At 40.6% G+C, this 18,726-nt stretch overlaps 2 protein-coding genes across 6 annotated transcripts in view; both read left to right on the forward strand.

The window, feature by feature from the left end:
- The window catches only part of EXOG (exo/endonuclease G), a 32,431-nt gene that overhangs the window by 1,784 nt on the left and 11,921 nt on the right, over positions 1–18,726 (forward strand). For 4 of the 5 annotated variants that reach the window (XM_055321287.1, XM_055321289.1, XM_055321291.1 and 1 more), the window contains 4 exons: positions 694–843; positions 6,661–6,800; positions 8,677–8,753; positions 11,204–11,318. In XM_055321287.1, the coding sequence (XP_055177262.1) occupies positions 694–843; positions 6,661–6,800; positions 8,677–8,753; positions 11,204–11,318 (482 nt within the window). The remainder of the gene's footprint in view (positions 1–693; positions 844–6,660; positions 6,801–8,676; positions 8,754–11,203; positions 11,319–18,726) is intronic. The other variant, XM_055321288.1, reaches the window with a different exon arrangement.
- On the forward strand, positions 3,954–6,637 carry LOC129507084 (anosmin-1-like). Its single transcript, XM_055321286.1, is given in 2 exon segments — positions 3,954–4,078; positions 4,081–6,637. Coding segments are annotated over 2 exon segments (2,010 nt in total). The 5' UTR covers positions 3,954–4,035; the 3' UTR covers positions 6,048–6,637.

Raw genomic sequence — 18,726 nt, forward strand, 5'->3', positions numbered from 1 at the left:
GAATAAATAAATAAATAAATAAATAAATAAATAAAACCTTTAAAAAATAAAATGTTTATAAAAGGCTGTGTTTTGTCTCCACACCGTCTTAAAATGTAATGAGGAGGTAGGCTTTCTCCCATTAAATCATATCAGTGACTAGTAATGATGGGTTTTTCTTTTGCTGCTTTTGAATACATGGTACTTTGTGGGGCAGAGATTTGGACATTTGATGTGAAAGACCAGTAAGATCAGGTCCTTATTTAAAAGTAAATGGGATAGGGATCCCTGGGTGGCGCAGCGGTTTAGCGCCTGCCTTTGGCCCAGGGGGCGATCCTGGAGACCCGGGATCGAATCCCACGTCGGGCTCCTGGTGCATGGAGCCTGCTTCTCCCTCTGCCTGTGTCTCTGCCCCTCTCTCTCTCTCTCTCTCTCTCTCTCTGACTATCATAAATAAATAAAAAATTAAAAAAAATAAAAGTTAATGGGATAGCTGCAGTTTATTTTGTTAAAACTACATGACTGATTGTAAGCAAAGCCTGCTATCTCTTTTCTCTGCCTTGGAAATAATTGCAAAATGGGATCTGATGGATTAGACTTTTGAGCCAGTCCTTTGTAAGTCTGACCCCTCTCCCTTTACTGAGTTTTTTGTTTCTAGTAAGAGTTACTAATTATTTGTTATTTTTGTCTCCCTCTCCCCATTTTCATTTTTAGGTTCTGCAGAAAAGTCTCTCTTGGAACAATTTGGAGTCCCTTTAACTGGAACAGAGACTAGGCATTACACTAATCATGCCTTGTCTTATGATCAGTCAAAGCGGGTGCCCAGATGGGTTCTTGAACATATATCCAAAAGCAAGATAATGGGTAGGTGGTTAGAAGTAGAGGCATTGATGAAAGGTATTTCCAAATTTAGAACAAGAAGGATTATTGATTCAACCTTTTTCACATTACAGCACATTTAGAAAATGATGATGTATGTTAGCTCACTTAGATAAATGGACCTACCTAGTAGCCAAGGAGCTCCAGACTTCCCAGCTTTCTAAGGGGCTGAGAGGATCAGTCAATATCTCGACATATGAGTTGGAGGCTCTGTCCTAAATATTACTACAACTAGCACTATTTGTTCAATTAATCTCCACAAATAATTTAAAAATGGCTGCCACATGTCTGGCACTGTGTTGAGCTTTGGGACCAGAGCAGATAGTCTCTACGTTCTTGGCACTTTGAGGTATGTGGGGTATGGGTTGACCTATCAAACAAATAATCATGAATGTATAATTATTATTGGTAATAACTGTTCTAAAGGACAAGTGATTGCAAGTTGGGTTAGTATAAATAAGGAACAGTAAAGAATGTGATGAGCGATGATGTAGGAGAACCTGATTTTGATTAGCAAGGCTTCTCTTAAGAAAGTGGCTTGGAGGGTGGATGGCTGTTACCTGGGCACAGGAGTTGAGTGGTCCTTGGATTGTGGACAAGAGCATTCCACACAGAAAGAAAAGCACAGCTGCATCTCTGAAGGCCCCAGTGTGAAGAGTTTTTGTTCCTTTAGGGAACTAAAAGAAGCCCAAAGTGGCCAGAGCAAGGGAGAACCTGTGAAATAAGACTGGAGAGGTCGGCAGGCATGTAAATCTGTTCGTGGTTGTATTTTTTATATGTTTTTATGTCTTGGTGGATTCCTGTAATTAAGGTGATCAGACTTTGACCTTTAATGTTAAATTGATTTTTATGTATATTATTCTACTTTCCTTAAACTGTTAACTACTTGTCTTGCCTTTCATTCATAAAAGGATTACCAATTTAATAGCCGATTTTATTTTCATTTATTGGTTACCAGTGAAAGTTAATATTTTGTGAATTATTCTTTGTGAGTTATTTTTACCATTTTCAGTTGGGATATTGTTTTTTGAATTGATTTGTGGGGGTCTCTTATGAGATAAAGTGTTACCTTTTTCATAGTGTTTTATTCATATTTTATTTGCCTTTCAATTTGCTATAAGGCCTGGATTTTGCTTGCTGCTAGAAGGAAACTGATGTAGTTGGAAACTTTATCATAGCAGTTGAGAGTTGATTATAAACTTATATCAAGAGAAACTCGATTTAGTCTAAGCCTAATGAATTTCCTTTAAATACAAAACTTTTTCCAAGATGTAAGGAATTTCAGCTTTACTAATTTTATCCTGCTATTAAATTACCATTTTCAGAGGCATATAAGAAAACACTATATTTCACATTGTAAATCCTGTGGGCTGTGTACCTTGAAAACAGGAAGCAGTATATTTGAGATTTACTTGATTTTAGTTTTTTTTTTTAAGATTTTATTTATTTATTCATGAGAGACACACAGAGAGATGCAGAGACATGGGCAGAGGGAGGAGCAGGCTCCCTGTAGGGGCCCAGTGCGGGACCTGATCCCAGGCAAAGGCGGACCTGAGCCAAAGGCAGATGCTCAACTGCTGAGCCACCTAGATGTCCCTACTTTATTTTAGTATAAAGAGTCTTTGTTTTCAGTAATGACAGACTAGATTACTCAGACTAACTGCTAAAAACAAGAAGAAATGTTAGTAGTAGTATGTAAGAAGTATGTAGGAAAAAAAATCACTTAAGAAAAGAGTCAGCATGATTGTGCTGAATTGCCAAGCCAGTGTCTAAGGGAAAGCCAGAATCCAGAGAGGTAAGAGTGGTCTTGGTAAACCAAAACCACATTGCTTTTGATTCTGCACCTTTGCAGGGTGAGGGAGACCGAACATGAGTCCTAAGACTCCTCTAAGGTAGATTATCTTATAGGAGACCCTCCCCACATTAGCCTAGAACCCCAAAGGGCTGTACCCTGTGGGGAGGAAGGGGAAGCTAGAACTAACCTGCCTGCTCACCATAGGAGACCATGTGGAAGGTTGTCTTGGCACTGAGCTGAAAGGGTCGAAAGGAAAATAAAAAGTTTGTTCCAGAGAAGTGGAGGCCATAAACTGGCTATCATGTAGACTTATAGCCCAAAGCCATGGAGCCTGTATAGATCAAGTCCTTAAGCTGTGAACTTGGTATAACATGGTCCTCCACTGGCTGTGCCTCCAGATAACCTAATAGAAACAAATTTATATTTACCTCAATGAAGGGATCTTTATCCCACAGATGAATTTTCAAAGGCAGTGAGCACCAGGCAGAGATAACCAGGCATATAAGGAAGTGATTCCAGTGATGATACTATGTAAGAGAAGTTTACTAATAGTTCTGTTATTTTTTTTTCCTTACAAAGTGGTTCTAAAAAGCTAGGTATCAGATCATTTATTCTGTCTTGGGATCTGATCATTTGAAATTTTTCTGGCTGAATGAGATGACATTGGAATCAGTAACTTCATTGGTCTCCATTTTAAACTTTTTGAGTAGCAGCCTGTGTTCTGTTTATTCCTATCATTTCTGTAATTTTACAAGTTCTGGCCTAATGACAGTGGAAAATGTAGTATTAGGATTTGCTCAAGTCCACTGTGGCAAACTATTCTGGAGGTGTCAGAATATAAATAAAATTGAGATTTTTTTTTCCTTCCCATATGTTACTCAGATATTTTGTTTTAGGAATTTCTGAATTGAACTCATAACCTAAATGTTTTGTCATGGCTTAGGAGGCAGCAAGCAAGATATCACAGACACTCTCCCCCCTTCCATAGGCTCTGCTTGCCCAGAACAAATTGTTTCATGACTGTATATATATCCATTATTTTAGTACATAAAAACTTGTCAAATGTATTTGCACAAAATATGATACATGAGGGTCTTTTTAAAAAGGAAGAATTTATTATGTAGGTAAGCTTTTTATATAGTTCAGCTATTTAATTGGTCATTGTTTTTACTTAAATACTATCCAGAGGATTTTTTTTTGCCTTTAATTTGAAAGACTAGAAACAGAAGTAAATGAGATAGCTACACTGTATGAAAAGCATTCTTGGAATGATTGAACTTTCCAGCGGAGTTGCGGCGGCCGCGAGGTTCCCGGCAGTGCGGCCCCGGCGCGGAGCTGGGAGCCTCGGCCAGCGCCCGGCGCCGCGCCCCCGACCCGCAGCCATGGTGCCCGGGGCGCCCGGCGCGGCCCTGAGCCTCTGCCTCTGGCTGCCGGCCCCGGCGCGGCGGCCGCTCGGCGGCTGGACGAGTCCCTGTCGGCCGGGAGCGTCCAGCGCGCCCGCTGCGCCTCCAGGTGCCTGAGCTTGCAGATCACGCGCATCTCCGCCTTCTTCCAGCACTTCCAGAACAATGGTTCCCTGGTTTGGTGCCAGAATCACAAGCAATGTTCTAAGTGTCTGGAGCCCTGCAAGGAGTCCTGGGACCTGCGGAAGCAGCAGTGCCAGAGCTTCTGTGAGCCTCTCTTCCCCAAGAAGAACTATGAATGCCTGACGAGCTGTGAGTTCCTCAAGTACATCCTGTCAGTGAAGCAGGGCGACTGCCCAGCCCCGGAAAAAGCCAGTGGGTTTGCCGCCGCCTGTGTGGAAAGTTGTGAAGCTGACAACGAGTGCTCTGGGGTTAAGAAGTGTTGTTCGAACAGGTGTGGACATACCTGTCAGGTGCCCAAGACGCTATACAAAGGTGTCCCCCTGAAGCCCAGGAAGGAGTTGCGATTTACAGAACTGCAGTCCGGACAGCTGGAGATTAAGTGGTCCTCGAAATTCAATATTTCCATTGAGCCCGTGATCTACGTGGTACAGAGAAGGTGGAATTACGGGATCCATCCTAGCGAGGATGATGCCACACAGTGGCAGACGGTAGCCCAGACCACAGATGAGCGGGTCCAGCTGACCGACATACGACCCAGCAGGTGGTATCAGTTCCGAGTGGCAGCTGTCAATGTGCATGGCACCCGAGGCTTCACGGCCCCCAGCAAACACTTCCGCTCCTCCAAAGATCCATCCGCACCCCCAGCTCCGGCCAACCTCCGACTTGCAAATTCCACCGTAAACAGTGACAACACTGTGACCGTGGCTATTGTTTGGGATCTCCCTGAGGAACCAGACATCCCCGTGCATCACTACAAGGTGTTTTGGAGCTGGACGGTCAACAGCAAATCCCTCGTCCCAACAAAAAAGAAGCGGAGAAAGACTACGGATGGGTCCCAGAATTCGGTGATCCTGGACAGACTCCAGCCAGACTCCAGCTACACCGTAGAGCTGCAGGCCGTGGCGTACTGCGGGCAGACGCGCCTGAAGGGGGCCAAGGCCTCCCTGCACTTCACGCCGGCGCACGCCGCCAGCCACAAAGAGCACGTCGGAAAATCCAGAAAGAGCCCGATGCACATACAGCCCCCTTTCCAGAGACGACGGCCCACTCGCCTCCTGGAAATCGGAGCCCCCTTCTATCAAGACAACCAACTGCAGGTGAAGGTCTACTGGAAAAAGACCGAAGATCCCAGCGTCAGCCGCTACCACGTGCACTGGCTCCCGGAGGCCTGCGCCCAAAACCAGAGCTCCGCGCCAGGGACCGCTGCTGCCATCACCCAGGAAAACTATATAATTCTTCAAGATCTAGCATTTTCCTGCAAATACAAGGTGACGGTCCAGCCGACAGGGCCCACGGGCCGCCTGAAGGCCGAGACGGGCTTCTTCACGATGCTGCCCTGCTCTGCCCTGAAGGGGAAAAGCCCCAAGCCCGGGAGCTGCGCCGGCGACGCAGGTCCCCCGCCCAAGGTGCTCGCCAAGCCCGAGAACCTGTCCGCCTCGTTCGTGCTGCACGGGGCCAACGTCACGGCGCACTTCTCCTGGAGGATGGCCCGCGGCGCGCAGCGGCCGCCCACCGGCTTCCAGGTGACCTGGGCCGAGGTGACCTCCGAGAGCAGGCACAACAGCCTGCCCAACAGCATCATCTCCCGCTCGCAGATCCTGCCGTCGGACCATAACGTCCTAACAGTGCCCAACCTGAGGCCGTCCACGCTGTACCGGCTGGAAGTGCAGGTGCTGACCGCGGGCGGCGAAGGGCCGGCCACCATCAAAACCTTCTGGACGCCCGACCTCGCGCTGCCCTCAGAACACAGACCGCATCTTAAGAACCGGCATCCTCCTCACTACAAGCCTTCCCCAGAAAGATACTAAACGGTTCAAAAAGATGTCTGAGAATGTACGAGCGAGCAAGCTGCTTGAGCCTCCAGGTCCAGCCGCGCTGCTCCGGAGGCAGCAGGTGCCCACGCACCCTCCCTCTCCCGTGTAACCTTGTACCCTCCGTACCTCTGCCCATCTCGACGCATGTGGAAACAGTCCCAGACGGCCCGTGGAGGTGGACGCACATGTTCCCTGGAATGGAGGAGACGAAGACGGGGCCCATCTAGCTGGAAACCTGAATGTCCGCGGAGGAGTCTCGGTGGAATGAGTGCAGAGATGAGATCTCTCTGAATTTGGAGCCGCAAATTCTCAGAACGAATCAGTGTGACAGATACACAACTGATACACATACTAAGCATAACGTTCATCAATAAAACATTTTTAAATTAAAAAAAAAAAAAAAAGAAAAGCATTCTTTCCTAGACTAGTCCTTGCTAAATTCAGATGAGGTATCTGAACTATCCCAGGAACTTGAGACATGCATGCAATCACTAAGTACTAGCTGCTCAGAGAGATACTAGCCAGCAGCAAACAGCTTGCCTTGCTTAGAAAATCTTGAGGGATATTTGCCCACTGATAACTTACCATTTTGTGTGTTTTTCTTCAGGTGATGCCAACAGAAAACATTGTAAGTTCAAGCCTGATCCCAACATCCCACCAACCTTCAGTGCCTTCAATGAAGACTATATTGGGAGCGGGTGGTCACGAGGACACATGGCTCCAGCAGGAAATAACAAATTTTCATCTGTAGGTATATATTTTGGGAAGGATGGGAATGTGGGGCTGATAGTCTGTATACCATAGGACTTGGGCATTAAAAGCATAGGAGTCAAACCTTAAAATTTGAGAATTACTACTCTTAATATTTTGTATTTTCCTTTCTGACTTAATTCCTTTTTTTGCTCAGATAATGAGATATTCTTAAACAAGTTGAAAAAGTAAAGCTAAATGTTATATGTAAAAGAGAATTGGAGAGCTCTTAGGAGCTAATTATATATTCATTTTTATTTTGAAAAATTTCAGACCTGTAGAAGGGTTGAGAGTACAGAAAAAACATTTTTGTCTATAGAAAAATTGAAAAGATAGTACAGCAAACACTTTTTTTTTTAGGAAGGGGGAAGGAGCAGGGAAAGGGAGAGAGAATCTTTTTTTTTTTTTTTAAAGATTTATTTATTTATTCATGAGAGACACAGAGAGAGAGGCAGAGACATAGGCAGAGGGAGAAACAGGCTCCATGCAGGGAGTCTGATATAGGACTCAATCCCGGGACTCCAGGATCACACCCTGAGCCAAAGGCAGATGCTTAACCGCTGAGCCACCCAGGTGTCCTGAGAGAGAGAATCCTAAGCAGGCTCTACACTCAGTGTGAAGCCTGATGCAGGCCTCAATCCCATGACCCTGAGATCACAACCTGAGCCAGAGTCAAGAATTGGATGCTTAACCTACTGAGCCACCAAGACGCCCCAGCAAACCCATTTTGATATGTTTTCTTCGTATATACATACATATGTATGTATGTATATGAAAAGTCTTTTTTAACCATCAACAGTAAGTTGTAAACATCATAACACTTTATTCCTAAATAGATTACTCAGAATATTGTGTCGTCTAAGAATGACAATATTGGTATATATGACAAGAGTATCATACCAAGAAGTGTGTGTATATGTACTTTTGAATATTTGTACAGTAATCTTTGATATACAGTTCATACTCAGGTTTGCCAAATTGTCACAATTGTATTCTTTACAGCTTTTTTTTGATTCAGTATTCAGTCATGAATTATATACTAAGTTGTCCTGTCTCTCTCTAATCTCCTTTACCTTAGGGTAAGTTATCTGCCAATAAAAAGGAGAGAAATATCTTTTATGACATGGATATTTATTGCATCAATCGTTGGTGATTATTGTCATTAAGGTAGTGGTTTTTAACCTTAAGTACTCATTATAATCACCCAGGGATGTTTCAAAAAATCCTGATGCCCAGACCTAGAGCAATTAAATCAGAAACTCTAAGGAGTGGAACCTAGACACCAATATTTTAAAGTTTCCTGGGTTATTCCAGTGTGCATTCAAGGTTGAGAACCACTGCTCGAAGAGAAGATAATTGACGGCATTGGTAGTTAATACAGGTCAGTAGAAGGAAGTGATAGTGACAGCCTGGTATGTATGGGTCAGGAGTGTGAAATGAATAAACACAGTGGCCAGAGATTGAGAACAAAGAATTCTTCTCTGCCACTATTGAACTAATATGTTTGTATTGTATTCCTTAAATAAATTTTCTGTAAGTTGACCTTTGTGGAGAAACTCTTTGCCAGAGGCTGAAAGCCAGAATTTATCCTTTAGCCTTATAATAGAAACTTTATTCGTAGAGTCTGCATTACAGGTTTGAATTTTAAGAAGTGCAAAGAAAGCTAGCACACCAAACTACTTTTTTATATCCCTTTTTTGAATAATCATTATTGAGCTTTCTGACCTGGAATAGCTGTGACTTCCATTTATTTAAACAAGTAGTCATTGTAATTGCCTAGAGCTAACATATAAGGAACTGGCCTTCTATGTCTCTAAAATCTCAAAGGGGAAGGCATTACTTTGCAGGTTACTATTTTTATTTCTTTTCACAGAAAGCCATGGCTGAAACTTTTTACCTTTCTAATATTGTGCCTCAGAATTTTGATAATAATGCTGGATATTGGAACAGGTGAGTGGTGAGAGTTTTAAAATGTGATTCTGTGGGCGATGAATGATGTGCCAGGAGAATGTACTAGTGTACTCATTAACTGTTCCTCTTTTTTTATCAAAAGCTAGCACTACTGAAGGTAAGTACTTTGCTGTGTGTTGGGAGTTCAGTTGTCTGTGGGAGTACAGACTTCAAAACAGCCAGGCATATAGATCCTGTTTGCCACCGGCCAGCAGTCAAGTTAAACTGCTCAAAATATTGTACTGAGGAAGAGAGTTTTGAGTATGTCCAGAGGACACCATATTTTTTTCTACTTGTATTTCAAGAGTTGCTGAGCCTTTAAAAAAAATTTTTTTTTGGTACAATTAAACATAACTGTTAACCAGTTTTTTTGATAAAATCTATAACTATAAAATCATCTGGGCTTTTTTGCAAGTTTCTTGACACTTCTAACGAGTTCTATCAAGGATCTCTTTAAGCATCTAAAACTAGCACTGATTGAGATTGTTTCAGGCTATTACATTTTCCTCAAACTACTTTGTGGTTTAAAATAATTAAGAGAGCACCCACACTCAAGATGAACAGTTGTCAGTCATGGCTACACATTTGTTTTGTCTACATGCCCTCTCTTCCCCCACTCATTATTTTAAGCAGGTGATAGCTATGTTATTCTATCTATAAATGTTTTAACATATTTTTAGAAGATAAAAAGTTTTTAAAAATAGAAACAAAGCATGATTATTGCCCCTAAAAAATTAAACAGTAATGCCATATTGCCAGTTTTACAACAGTGTTCCAATTTCTCTGATCGCCCTTAATTTTTTTTTTTTTCTGGTTGATTGGTTTGAATCAGAATTTGAACAAGGACCACACATAGATATGTTTTTTTACTTTTAAAAATCTATAGGTGAGGACGCCTGGGTGGCTCAGTGGTTGAGCATCTGCCTTTGGCTCAGGGCGTGATCCTGGAGTCCTGGGATCGAGTCCTGTGTCAGGCTCCCCGCATGGAACCTGCTTCTCCCTCTGCCTGTGTCTCTGACTCTCTCTGTGTGTCTCTCATGAGTGAATAAATAAATAAAAAAATCTTTAAAAAAAAATCTGTAGGTAGTTTCTCTTCCTGTTTTGTTTTATTTTTTGTTTCTGTTTTTTTTTTTTTTTTTTTTTTTTTTTTTAACCTTGCAGATTATTTGTTGAGGATCTGGGATTTTTGTCTTATGGAGTTTCCTCTTTATTTTGTCTGGTCGCATACCTGTGGAAGCATTTAACATTTTCCTTTCTTGGGACGCCTGGGTGGCTCAGCTTTTGGGCGCCTGCCTTCGGCTCAGGTCATGATCCCGGGATCTGGGATCGAGTCCCGCATTGGGCTCCCTGTGAGGAGCCTGCTTCTCTCTCTGCCTGTGTCTCTGTCTCTCTCTTTTTCAGTCTGTGTCTCAGGAATAAATAAATAAATCTTAAAAAAAAAAAATTTCCTTTCCCAAGGAATATATTTTTGGGAGGATAATTTACCTTATAATTAGGTATATATGCTGTGAGTTACAGTACTGTTGATTTTACTTTTTAGATAAGGAAGTTGAGGGATGATAACATTCATTGTTATCTCTCATAAATCTCTCCCATCTGCAGTATAAGAAAGTACATGTTAAACCTACTTGCCATTTTTATCTAGTAAATTAGCAAAACCATTTTTTTTTAAAGATTTTATTTATTCGTTCATGAGAGACACACACACAGAGAGAGGCAGAGACACAGGCAGAGGAAGAAGCAGGCTCCATGCAGGGAGCCCGATGCGGGACTCGATCCTGGATCCCAGAATCACGCCCTGATCCAAAGGCAGATGCTCAGCCGCTGAGCCACCCATGCATCCCAGCAAAACCATTTTTAAATGATAAATTCCGGTATTGTAAAGATTGCTGTGAAACTGTGGTGTCGTTTTTTGGAGTTTATAGAGTAAATTGGTGCAATACCCTTAAAATATTGCTTTTGCATATAATCAAATGTTATTAAAGTATAATCAGTAAATAATTCTGGCCCTTGAAATTTATCCTAAGGAGTGTTGCATTATATAGGAAATGTTAGTATAAATCCAATTGCCTTACAATAGAAATGGTTAAATAAGATGTATCAACTTGTTGAAGTGGTATGTAACTCTTGAGAAAAGTTTGAGAACTACAGAATTGAGAGATAAGGGAGAAGATGAAACAGAATTTCAGTTCTAAAATGTACATTGAATGCACACATGGGATAATGTAGCTGGTTGTGAGTATGTATAATTTTTAAGTTTTCTTGTGCAGCAAAGAACTGGGAAAATAATTGTTTATATGGTTATAATGTTTTCTGCAATATTATCTTGTTCACATTCATTTGTCAAATTCAGCATTCCCTGTATCTTTTATAGGGATTTGATATGGTTTGCTTCTTTTCTACATTTATGTTTGTGAGAATATCACACCTTTTTTTACTTTGTTTTTCAGAATAGAAATGTACTGTCGAGAACTGACAGAGAGGTTTGAAGATGTCTGGATAGTATCTGGACCATTGACCTTACCTCAGACTGGAAGTGATGGAAAGAAAACAGTTAGTTACCAGGTAGGGACATGTTTTAACATTCAGGATTATGTTGTTTGTATGAGATTATAATTTCATTCTGTATTCTACTTTTTAATTTTATTTATTGAACACCTGTTGTTGGAATAATAGGCAGAGGGGATATACTGATGCATTAAAAAGCAACCACTGACTTAAAGGAGCTCACAGTTGAGAAAGGGAGAAAACAAAACAAAAACAAAAAAAAGGGGGGTGCAGCCCCGGTGGCTCAGCGGTTTAGCACCGCCTTTGGCCCAGGGCCTGATCCTGGACACCCAGGATTGAGTCCCATGTCGGGCTCCCTGCATGAAGCCTGCTTCTCCCTCTGCCTGTGTCTCTGCCTCTCTTTCTCTCTCTTTCTCTCTCTCTCTGTCTCTCATGAATAAATAAATAAAATCTTAAAAAAGTAAAAAAAAAAAATAAAAGGGAGACAGACTTATTATCAGTTAATCACTCTTAAGTGTGATATGCTGTACTAGAGATAAATACATAGATGAAGGGGTATCGCAAGAGGACTGACCAACTCTATTGGTGTGGGTTGGGAAGACTTAACAAGGAAGTTATTTTTGAGCTAGATCTTGACAGATGAGTTAAGACTAAACTGAATCAGAGAACAACCATAGCGTACACTTGAATCTAATGTAATACTGTCAACTATACTGTAATTAAAATTTTTGAAAATGAGGGGCAAAAAGAGTAAACTGAGTCAGGAGGAGAGCATGGGAATTCCAAAAGATGTAGCAGTGTAAGCACAGGATGTTTGTGATTAATAGCATAATGGAATTCAGGTATCATTGATAAAGATTGGAGCTGAGAGTACAAAAAAGTATGGATGCCTCAAAGTAGATGAGGATTTCTATGATAGGTAGGACAGGGGCCAGATAGTAAAGGGCTTTGTAGTCCATGAAGGTTTAGATTTTAATTTTTAGATAGTAAGAAGTCATACATTTTTTTTAAAGCATGGGAGATATTTGATTTGTTTTGGGTTTTATAAAGAGTATTCTGACAGCACCGTGTAGAGAGGTAGAGGTAGGTAAGGAAGGGGTGTTGTGAGAGAAGTGAGAGATGAGGAAATGAATGGGACATTACTGCAGTGGTCCATATGAGAACAGATACAGGGCCAAACTCAAGCAACTGGAGTGAGGATGATAAAGGAATACAGGAAAGCATAACCACAAATTAACTCTTTGGGTGAGGATTTAGATGGCAGTGAGTGAAAAAGTGGGAGGAATGGCTTTTCTTTTACACGCTTGAGTTTTTGTTTTTTTTTAAACAAAGGTTTTGGGGTGCCTGGGTGGTTCAGTTGGTTAAGCGTCTGCCTTTAGCTCAGGTCATCATCTCAGCATCCTGGGAAAATTGAGAATTGCATCTAGAGGGTAGCTGAATTGATACACATTGATGCTGTGAGTTCTGTACAGGGTGGGGAACCAAGTGGAGTGAGGAGGAAGAGGTGATACAGTTAGTAAAGAGGGATTGAAGGACTTCCTGTAGGTCAAAGAGATGTATTCGGAGGGAACACCTAGCTCAGCTCTATATTTAATAAATATTGATTAGGTTGTATGATAACTTAAGAGTCTGTGATAAAACTGAATGACCTGAGAAACAGATTTAGGAAAAAAAACCCCAAAACTTTAGGGTATGTTCTGTCCCACTTGATAAGTAAGTATCCAGGGTGTTCACATAGGTTCTCACAACCTCAGAATATTCCAGGAGTTCTTATGGGAGGGCAAGAATGGCAAAGGAGTCAGAATTTTAAGCAGATTAATTTCTCTTCTCTGATCAATTTGCTAATTTAATTTTAGTATTTTTTGTTACATTAGAAGAAAAAAATTGCTTAAAGCTTCCTATATTTTCTTATTTTTAAAAAATGAGTTATTCTTGATCTTTGTTAAATCCTCTTTACTCTTACCATTGGAAAAGAGGTTCTTCTGACTTTGACTCTTTTTTTTAAAGATTTTATTTATTTATTTGAGAGAGAGAGCGCGCATGTACATGGGCAAGCCTGGATAGGGGCAGAGGGAGAAGGAGAAGCAGACTCCCCACTAAGCAGGGAGCCCGATGCGGGACTCAATCCCAGGACTCTGGGACCATCACCTGAGCCAAAGGCAGATGCTAAACCCAGCTACCCCTGACTTTGACCTTTAAACATTAAGTGATCAAGTTTTTTTTTTTTTTTTTTAAAGATTTTATTTATTTATTCATGAGAGAAACAGAGAAAGAGAGAGGCAGAAACACAGGCAGAGGGAGAAGCAGGCTCCATGCTGGGAGCCCGACATGGGACTTGATCCCAGGACTCCAGGATCATGCCCTGGGCTGAAGGCAGGCACTAAACTGCTGAGCCACCCGGCTGCCTGATCAAGTTTGTTTTATGTGTGCTTTGCTTTCATAAAATTGAAAGCTTACTGTGTAGTAGAAAGTATATTGTTTTTCTTAAATTGGATATAATTTTTTTTTTAAATTCTTTTTTATTATTATTTATTTATGATAGTCAGAGAGAGAGAGAGAGAGAGAGAGGCAGAGACACAGGCAGAGGGAGAAGCTGGCTCCATGCACCAGGAGCCTGACGTGGGATTCGATCCCGGGTCTCCAGGATCGCGCCCTGGGCCAAAGGCAGGAGCCAAACCGCTGCGCCACCCAGGGATCCCCAATTGGATATAATTTTTAAAAAAAGAACTTACACAAAATATTATGTATCTGCCAGTTCTTTCTGCTCAGTTGGCCTAGAAGCAGTGATATGCAGTTTAGCAGTGAGCAATACCTTAAGACCAGATCTTGTTTCTAAAAAAAGCAACTCCTACTAGAAGAACTGGGCATGTGAGGAAGTGCCTGATTCCAGGGATGGTACAGGGAAAGTACAAAATGGAACATCTTGTGCCAGAAAGCAAGAAGTGCTCAAATGGTGGGGACATGTCAAAAGGACATAGACATCAACTTGCAGGAGTTCCACCTTATTGTGTCTGGAGCTATTTGGTATCAAAATATAATTGACTATAGACCTATTGAGTTGAATACGAATCCTTCTTTTTTTTTTTTAATCCTTTTTTTTTTTAAAGATTTTATTTATTTATTCATGAGAGACAGAGTGAGAAGCAGGCTCCCTCCCAGCAGGGAGCCTGATGTGGGACTCGATCCCAGGTCTCCAGGATCAGGCCCTGGGCTGAAGGCGGCGCCAAACCGCTGAGCCACCCGGGCTGCCGCGAATCCTTACTTCTAATTCATAAATAAATACATGAGTGTAAGGAAAAACTTCTGCTTACTGTGTAGAATGTCAACTAATACATTTATAAGAATGAAAGAGTTAGAAAAAATCATTTTGGGACACCTGGGTGGCTAAGTGGTTGAGCGTCTGCCTTTGGCTCAGGGCATGATCCCAGGGCCCGGGATCAAGTCCCACATCAGGCTCATTGTGGGGAGCCTGCTTCTCCTTTTCTGCCTATGTCTCTGCCTCTCTCTGTGTCTCTCATGAATAAATAAATAAAACCTTAAAAAAATCATTTTGCAATCATCATGGCAATAAGGGATTCAGACAAGAATCATCAGTGGATGCTAAAACTAGTGATGCAAGTTTTATGGGAAAGAGGAAGTTTATATAGTTAAAAGTCTTCCCACAGATTACTTATTTTTTTTTTAAAGATTTATTTATTATTTATGATAGACATAGAGAGAGAGAGGCAGAGACACAGGAGGAGGGAGAAGCAGGCTCCATGCTGGGAGCCTGATGCGGGACTCGATCCTGAGACTCCAGGATCGCGCCCTGGGCCAAAGGCAGGTGCTAAACCGGTGAGCCACCCAGGGATCCCCCACAGATTACTTATTAATAACAAAGCAAGAAATGGTAACTGTACAGTGGAGAAACTGTTGTTAACCAAGTGATCAAGATTAATACTGTTAGTAATGGCATTACTGATAAGCTGTACTTCCTGGTGGGATGCCCTGAGAAGAATACAGGATCACTTCTGTGATATTTCTGCCAAAAAGCATAACATTGAATCTCACCATGCAGAAATACCAGGCAAACCCCACTGAGGGTCATTCTGTGAAACAGCGGCCTTGTACTCTTCCAAAATGTTAGCATCATAAAAGACAAAGGCTGAGAAACTACCTTGGATAAATGGAGACTAAAGAGTCCTGAAAACAAAATTCATTGTGTGATCTGAGGTCAGATCCTAGATCAGAATAGAAACGTGATGAAAGAGGACATTATTGGACAGTTGGCAACATTTGAGATACGTAGATTAGATTACTGTATGTTATCAGTCTGTTAAGTTTATTGATTTTGATAATCATACTGTTGATTATATAAGTGAATGTCTTTTAGGAAATACATCCTAGAGGATGTGTCTATGACTTATTTTCGAAGGGTTTATGGAAAAGAAAAATAGAGGAAAAGAGAATAATAAAGCGTATTGGGCCAAGTGGTAACAGTTCGTGAAGCTGTGAAGGGCACACAGGTGTTCTTTGTACTAATCTTATAAATTCTATATTTGAAATTAATTGAGAATGAAACATATATATGTATATATATTTTGATGTATCTTTTCTATACAACAATCCTGCACTACACTAGAGTATATAAAACCACCCACTAAAGACTTACCTTGCTTCTCCTAAATAGTTCATCAGTAACTGCTATTCAAGTCTTAAAGAGAGTTTTAAAAGAGACTTGTCAGCTCTCCTCACCTGAATTAGTGCCATGGTGATAAAATGTGTGAGAGCAGTTAAGATCAGCTTCCTGAAGAGTAGACTTTGAGTAATAATCTTGTTTTTGGTTTTTACATGAAAGCCTTACTGGTCTTTGGTCTTTATTTTCAAGTTCTGTGCTCTGAACCTGTACTGTTAGTTTCCCATGTCCATATTAACTCACAGGACCTATTCATGCTCATTAGTAAATCTTTAATCCACCAAATCTTCCAAGTATCTGTCATGTGGGAGGAGGAATGTATGCAGAATTATAAATGACATGCCTTAACCTATACTCTTGACTACTTTCTCCTTTCTTTCCTGGATTTCACGTCCACAAGTTATCTCTCTCAATTTCTTTGAGTCAGCAACTGTTATCAATTCTCTTTCTTAATAACTTTTACTCAGATTTTGCTGAAGCTCTGAACACCTGCAGTGTAATAGTAATAGAGGCCTATGGTGACTTTCTCTGCCTCCCTTTCTGTTGGGGCCAGTCTGGAGTCCAGAAATCATGACATAGAAAGTACATATTTTTGTTTTTCTCATCCTCAAAACCATCAGAAATGACTAGTACCAAAAGAACAGAAAGGGAAACTTCATTTGTACTGAAATCAGGAAATGTCCATAGGCATATCAAGAATGTCAAATAATATCTGAAAGATAAAATACATTTGGACTAAATTATAAAAGGTCATTAAAAATTTTTTTTAATTTATTTTATTTATTTTATTTTATTTTATTTATTCATGAGAGACACAGAGAGAGGAAGGCAGAGACATAGGCAGAGGGAGAAGCAGGCTCCACACAGGGAGCCCGATGTGGGACTCAATCCCGGGACTCCAGGATCACACCCTGAGCCGAAGGCAGACACTCAACCACTGAGCCACCAGGCGTCCCAATTATAAAAGGTTATTAATTTGGTATGTGTTTTTTTATCAAAGTGTGGGGCAGAGTACTGGAATTAGTAAGGAAGTTTTTAGTAAGGAAGAATTTCTTAGATTCTTTTTTTTCCTTTCTCTTCCATAAAACCTTAGAGAGCAGATACCTTTCTATTAATTTTAAAGCCTTTGAATCTATTTTTCATTAATTATGTATTATGTTAGAAGTTGTGAAGCTAGAGGCACCTGGGTGGCTCAGCAGTTGAGCATCTGCCTTGGCTCAGGTTGTGATCTCGGGGTCCTGGGATACAGTCCCACATGGGGAGCCTGCTTCACCCTCTGCCTATGTCTACCTCTCTCTCTCTGCATCTGACATGAATAAATAAAAATAAAATCTTTAAAAAAGTTGTGAAACTAGATACTTATATTAAACGTAGTTTAATCTTGATGCCCCCCCACCCCCCTGCTATGGCATTGAAACCATAATTGTCAATCTCTCTTTTGTTAAGATTTTATTTTATTTATTTATTTGAGAAAGAGAGCATGCGCATGAGCTGGGGAAGGAGCAGAAGTAGAGGGATAAGCAGACTATGCTAAGCTGAGCCATCCAGGTGCCCCTGTAATTGCCCATCTTCTAATGAGCCTTGAATTTAAACTTTAAAAATTTGTTGTTAAAAAATAAATAGAAATTTGTTGTTATGGAACTATATGTGAATAGTAATGAAAATGTTAAACCTTAAACATTAAAGTATATGATATCATAATGAAATTCAAATAGTGTAAGATATGAGTGAGAGGAATAGTCAACTCCTTTCCACTGTCCATTTTCCTAGTTCTTCTGGTTATCTCTCTATCTGAGAATAACGGGTGCTAAACTGTATTTCTTAATTTCGATTTACCCATTTTAAACAGTCTCTGTTGATGCTTTTACTATGAAATATATGACATTTCTTTAGTTCACTTCACAAGCTGTTACATTATGTGTCATTCATGTTATTTTTAGGTTCTTCTATTGGTAAATTTTACATCATAACCTTTATATAGTATACTTATACCTTTACTTCTTGATCTGTTATTTATGGATTGTTGAGGTTTATAGCATTTACACTTGTGTTTACTAGTTCTAATTTGTTTTGGTCTGAGCTCTGCCTATAGCAGAGATGTAAGACAGAGTGTTCCTGGGTCATATCCAGCCCATAGATTATTTGATTTGGTTCACATAGTATGTTGTTTTTTCATTAGTTGGTAATTTTTCAAAATTGGGAAGAGATTTCACACAAAAATCCAGGTATTAGGTTCTCTTAAAAACAGATGACTCAGACACTTGGCACATATTCCCTTAGGTGCACTCACTAGATGAGAATAGTAGCTTTCTCCTTCAGTGGAGCCCATGTTCCTCCATTCATCATAGTCTTCACCTGGCCCATTTCATCCATTTATATTTCCTGCCTAGCCCTTCTTGGTCTTTGAGTTTTATAATCCTGGCTCTATTAAAACTGTAAAAACAGCATGTATAGTACTGTGAATCTTTAAGTAGAATGTTTCGATTTGTAAAGAAGTAGGTATGATCCTGTATTAAGTCTGTGCCACTGGAGAGATAAGTATTACCACAAACAACAAAAATTTGGGAGGTGGAAAGTAAAGGAGACAGGGTGTTATAATTGCTATTTTAAAAAATATAATAATATGCTTTTACTTTCTATTGCAGACCGTTTAACCTTTCTATCATCCTATTTTTTAAAAAGGTAAATCAGTTTCTTCTTAAAGATATTCTTGGAATCCTCTGACTTCTGTTCTAATATGAACCGTTTGTTTCCTCCCTTCCATCCCTTTTCTCCCACCCTCCCTTCTTT

This window comes from Nyctereutes procyonoides, unplaced genomic scaffold (assembly GCF_905146905.1).
Source record: "Nyctereutes procyonoides isolate TBG_1078 unplaced genomic scaffold, NYPRO_anot_genome, whole genome shotgun sequence".
Classification (NCBI taxonomy): Eukaryota; Metazoa; Chordata; class Mammalia; order Carnivora; family Canidae; genus Nyctereutes; species Nyctereutes procyonoides.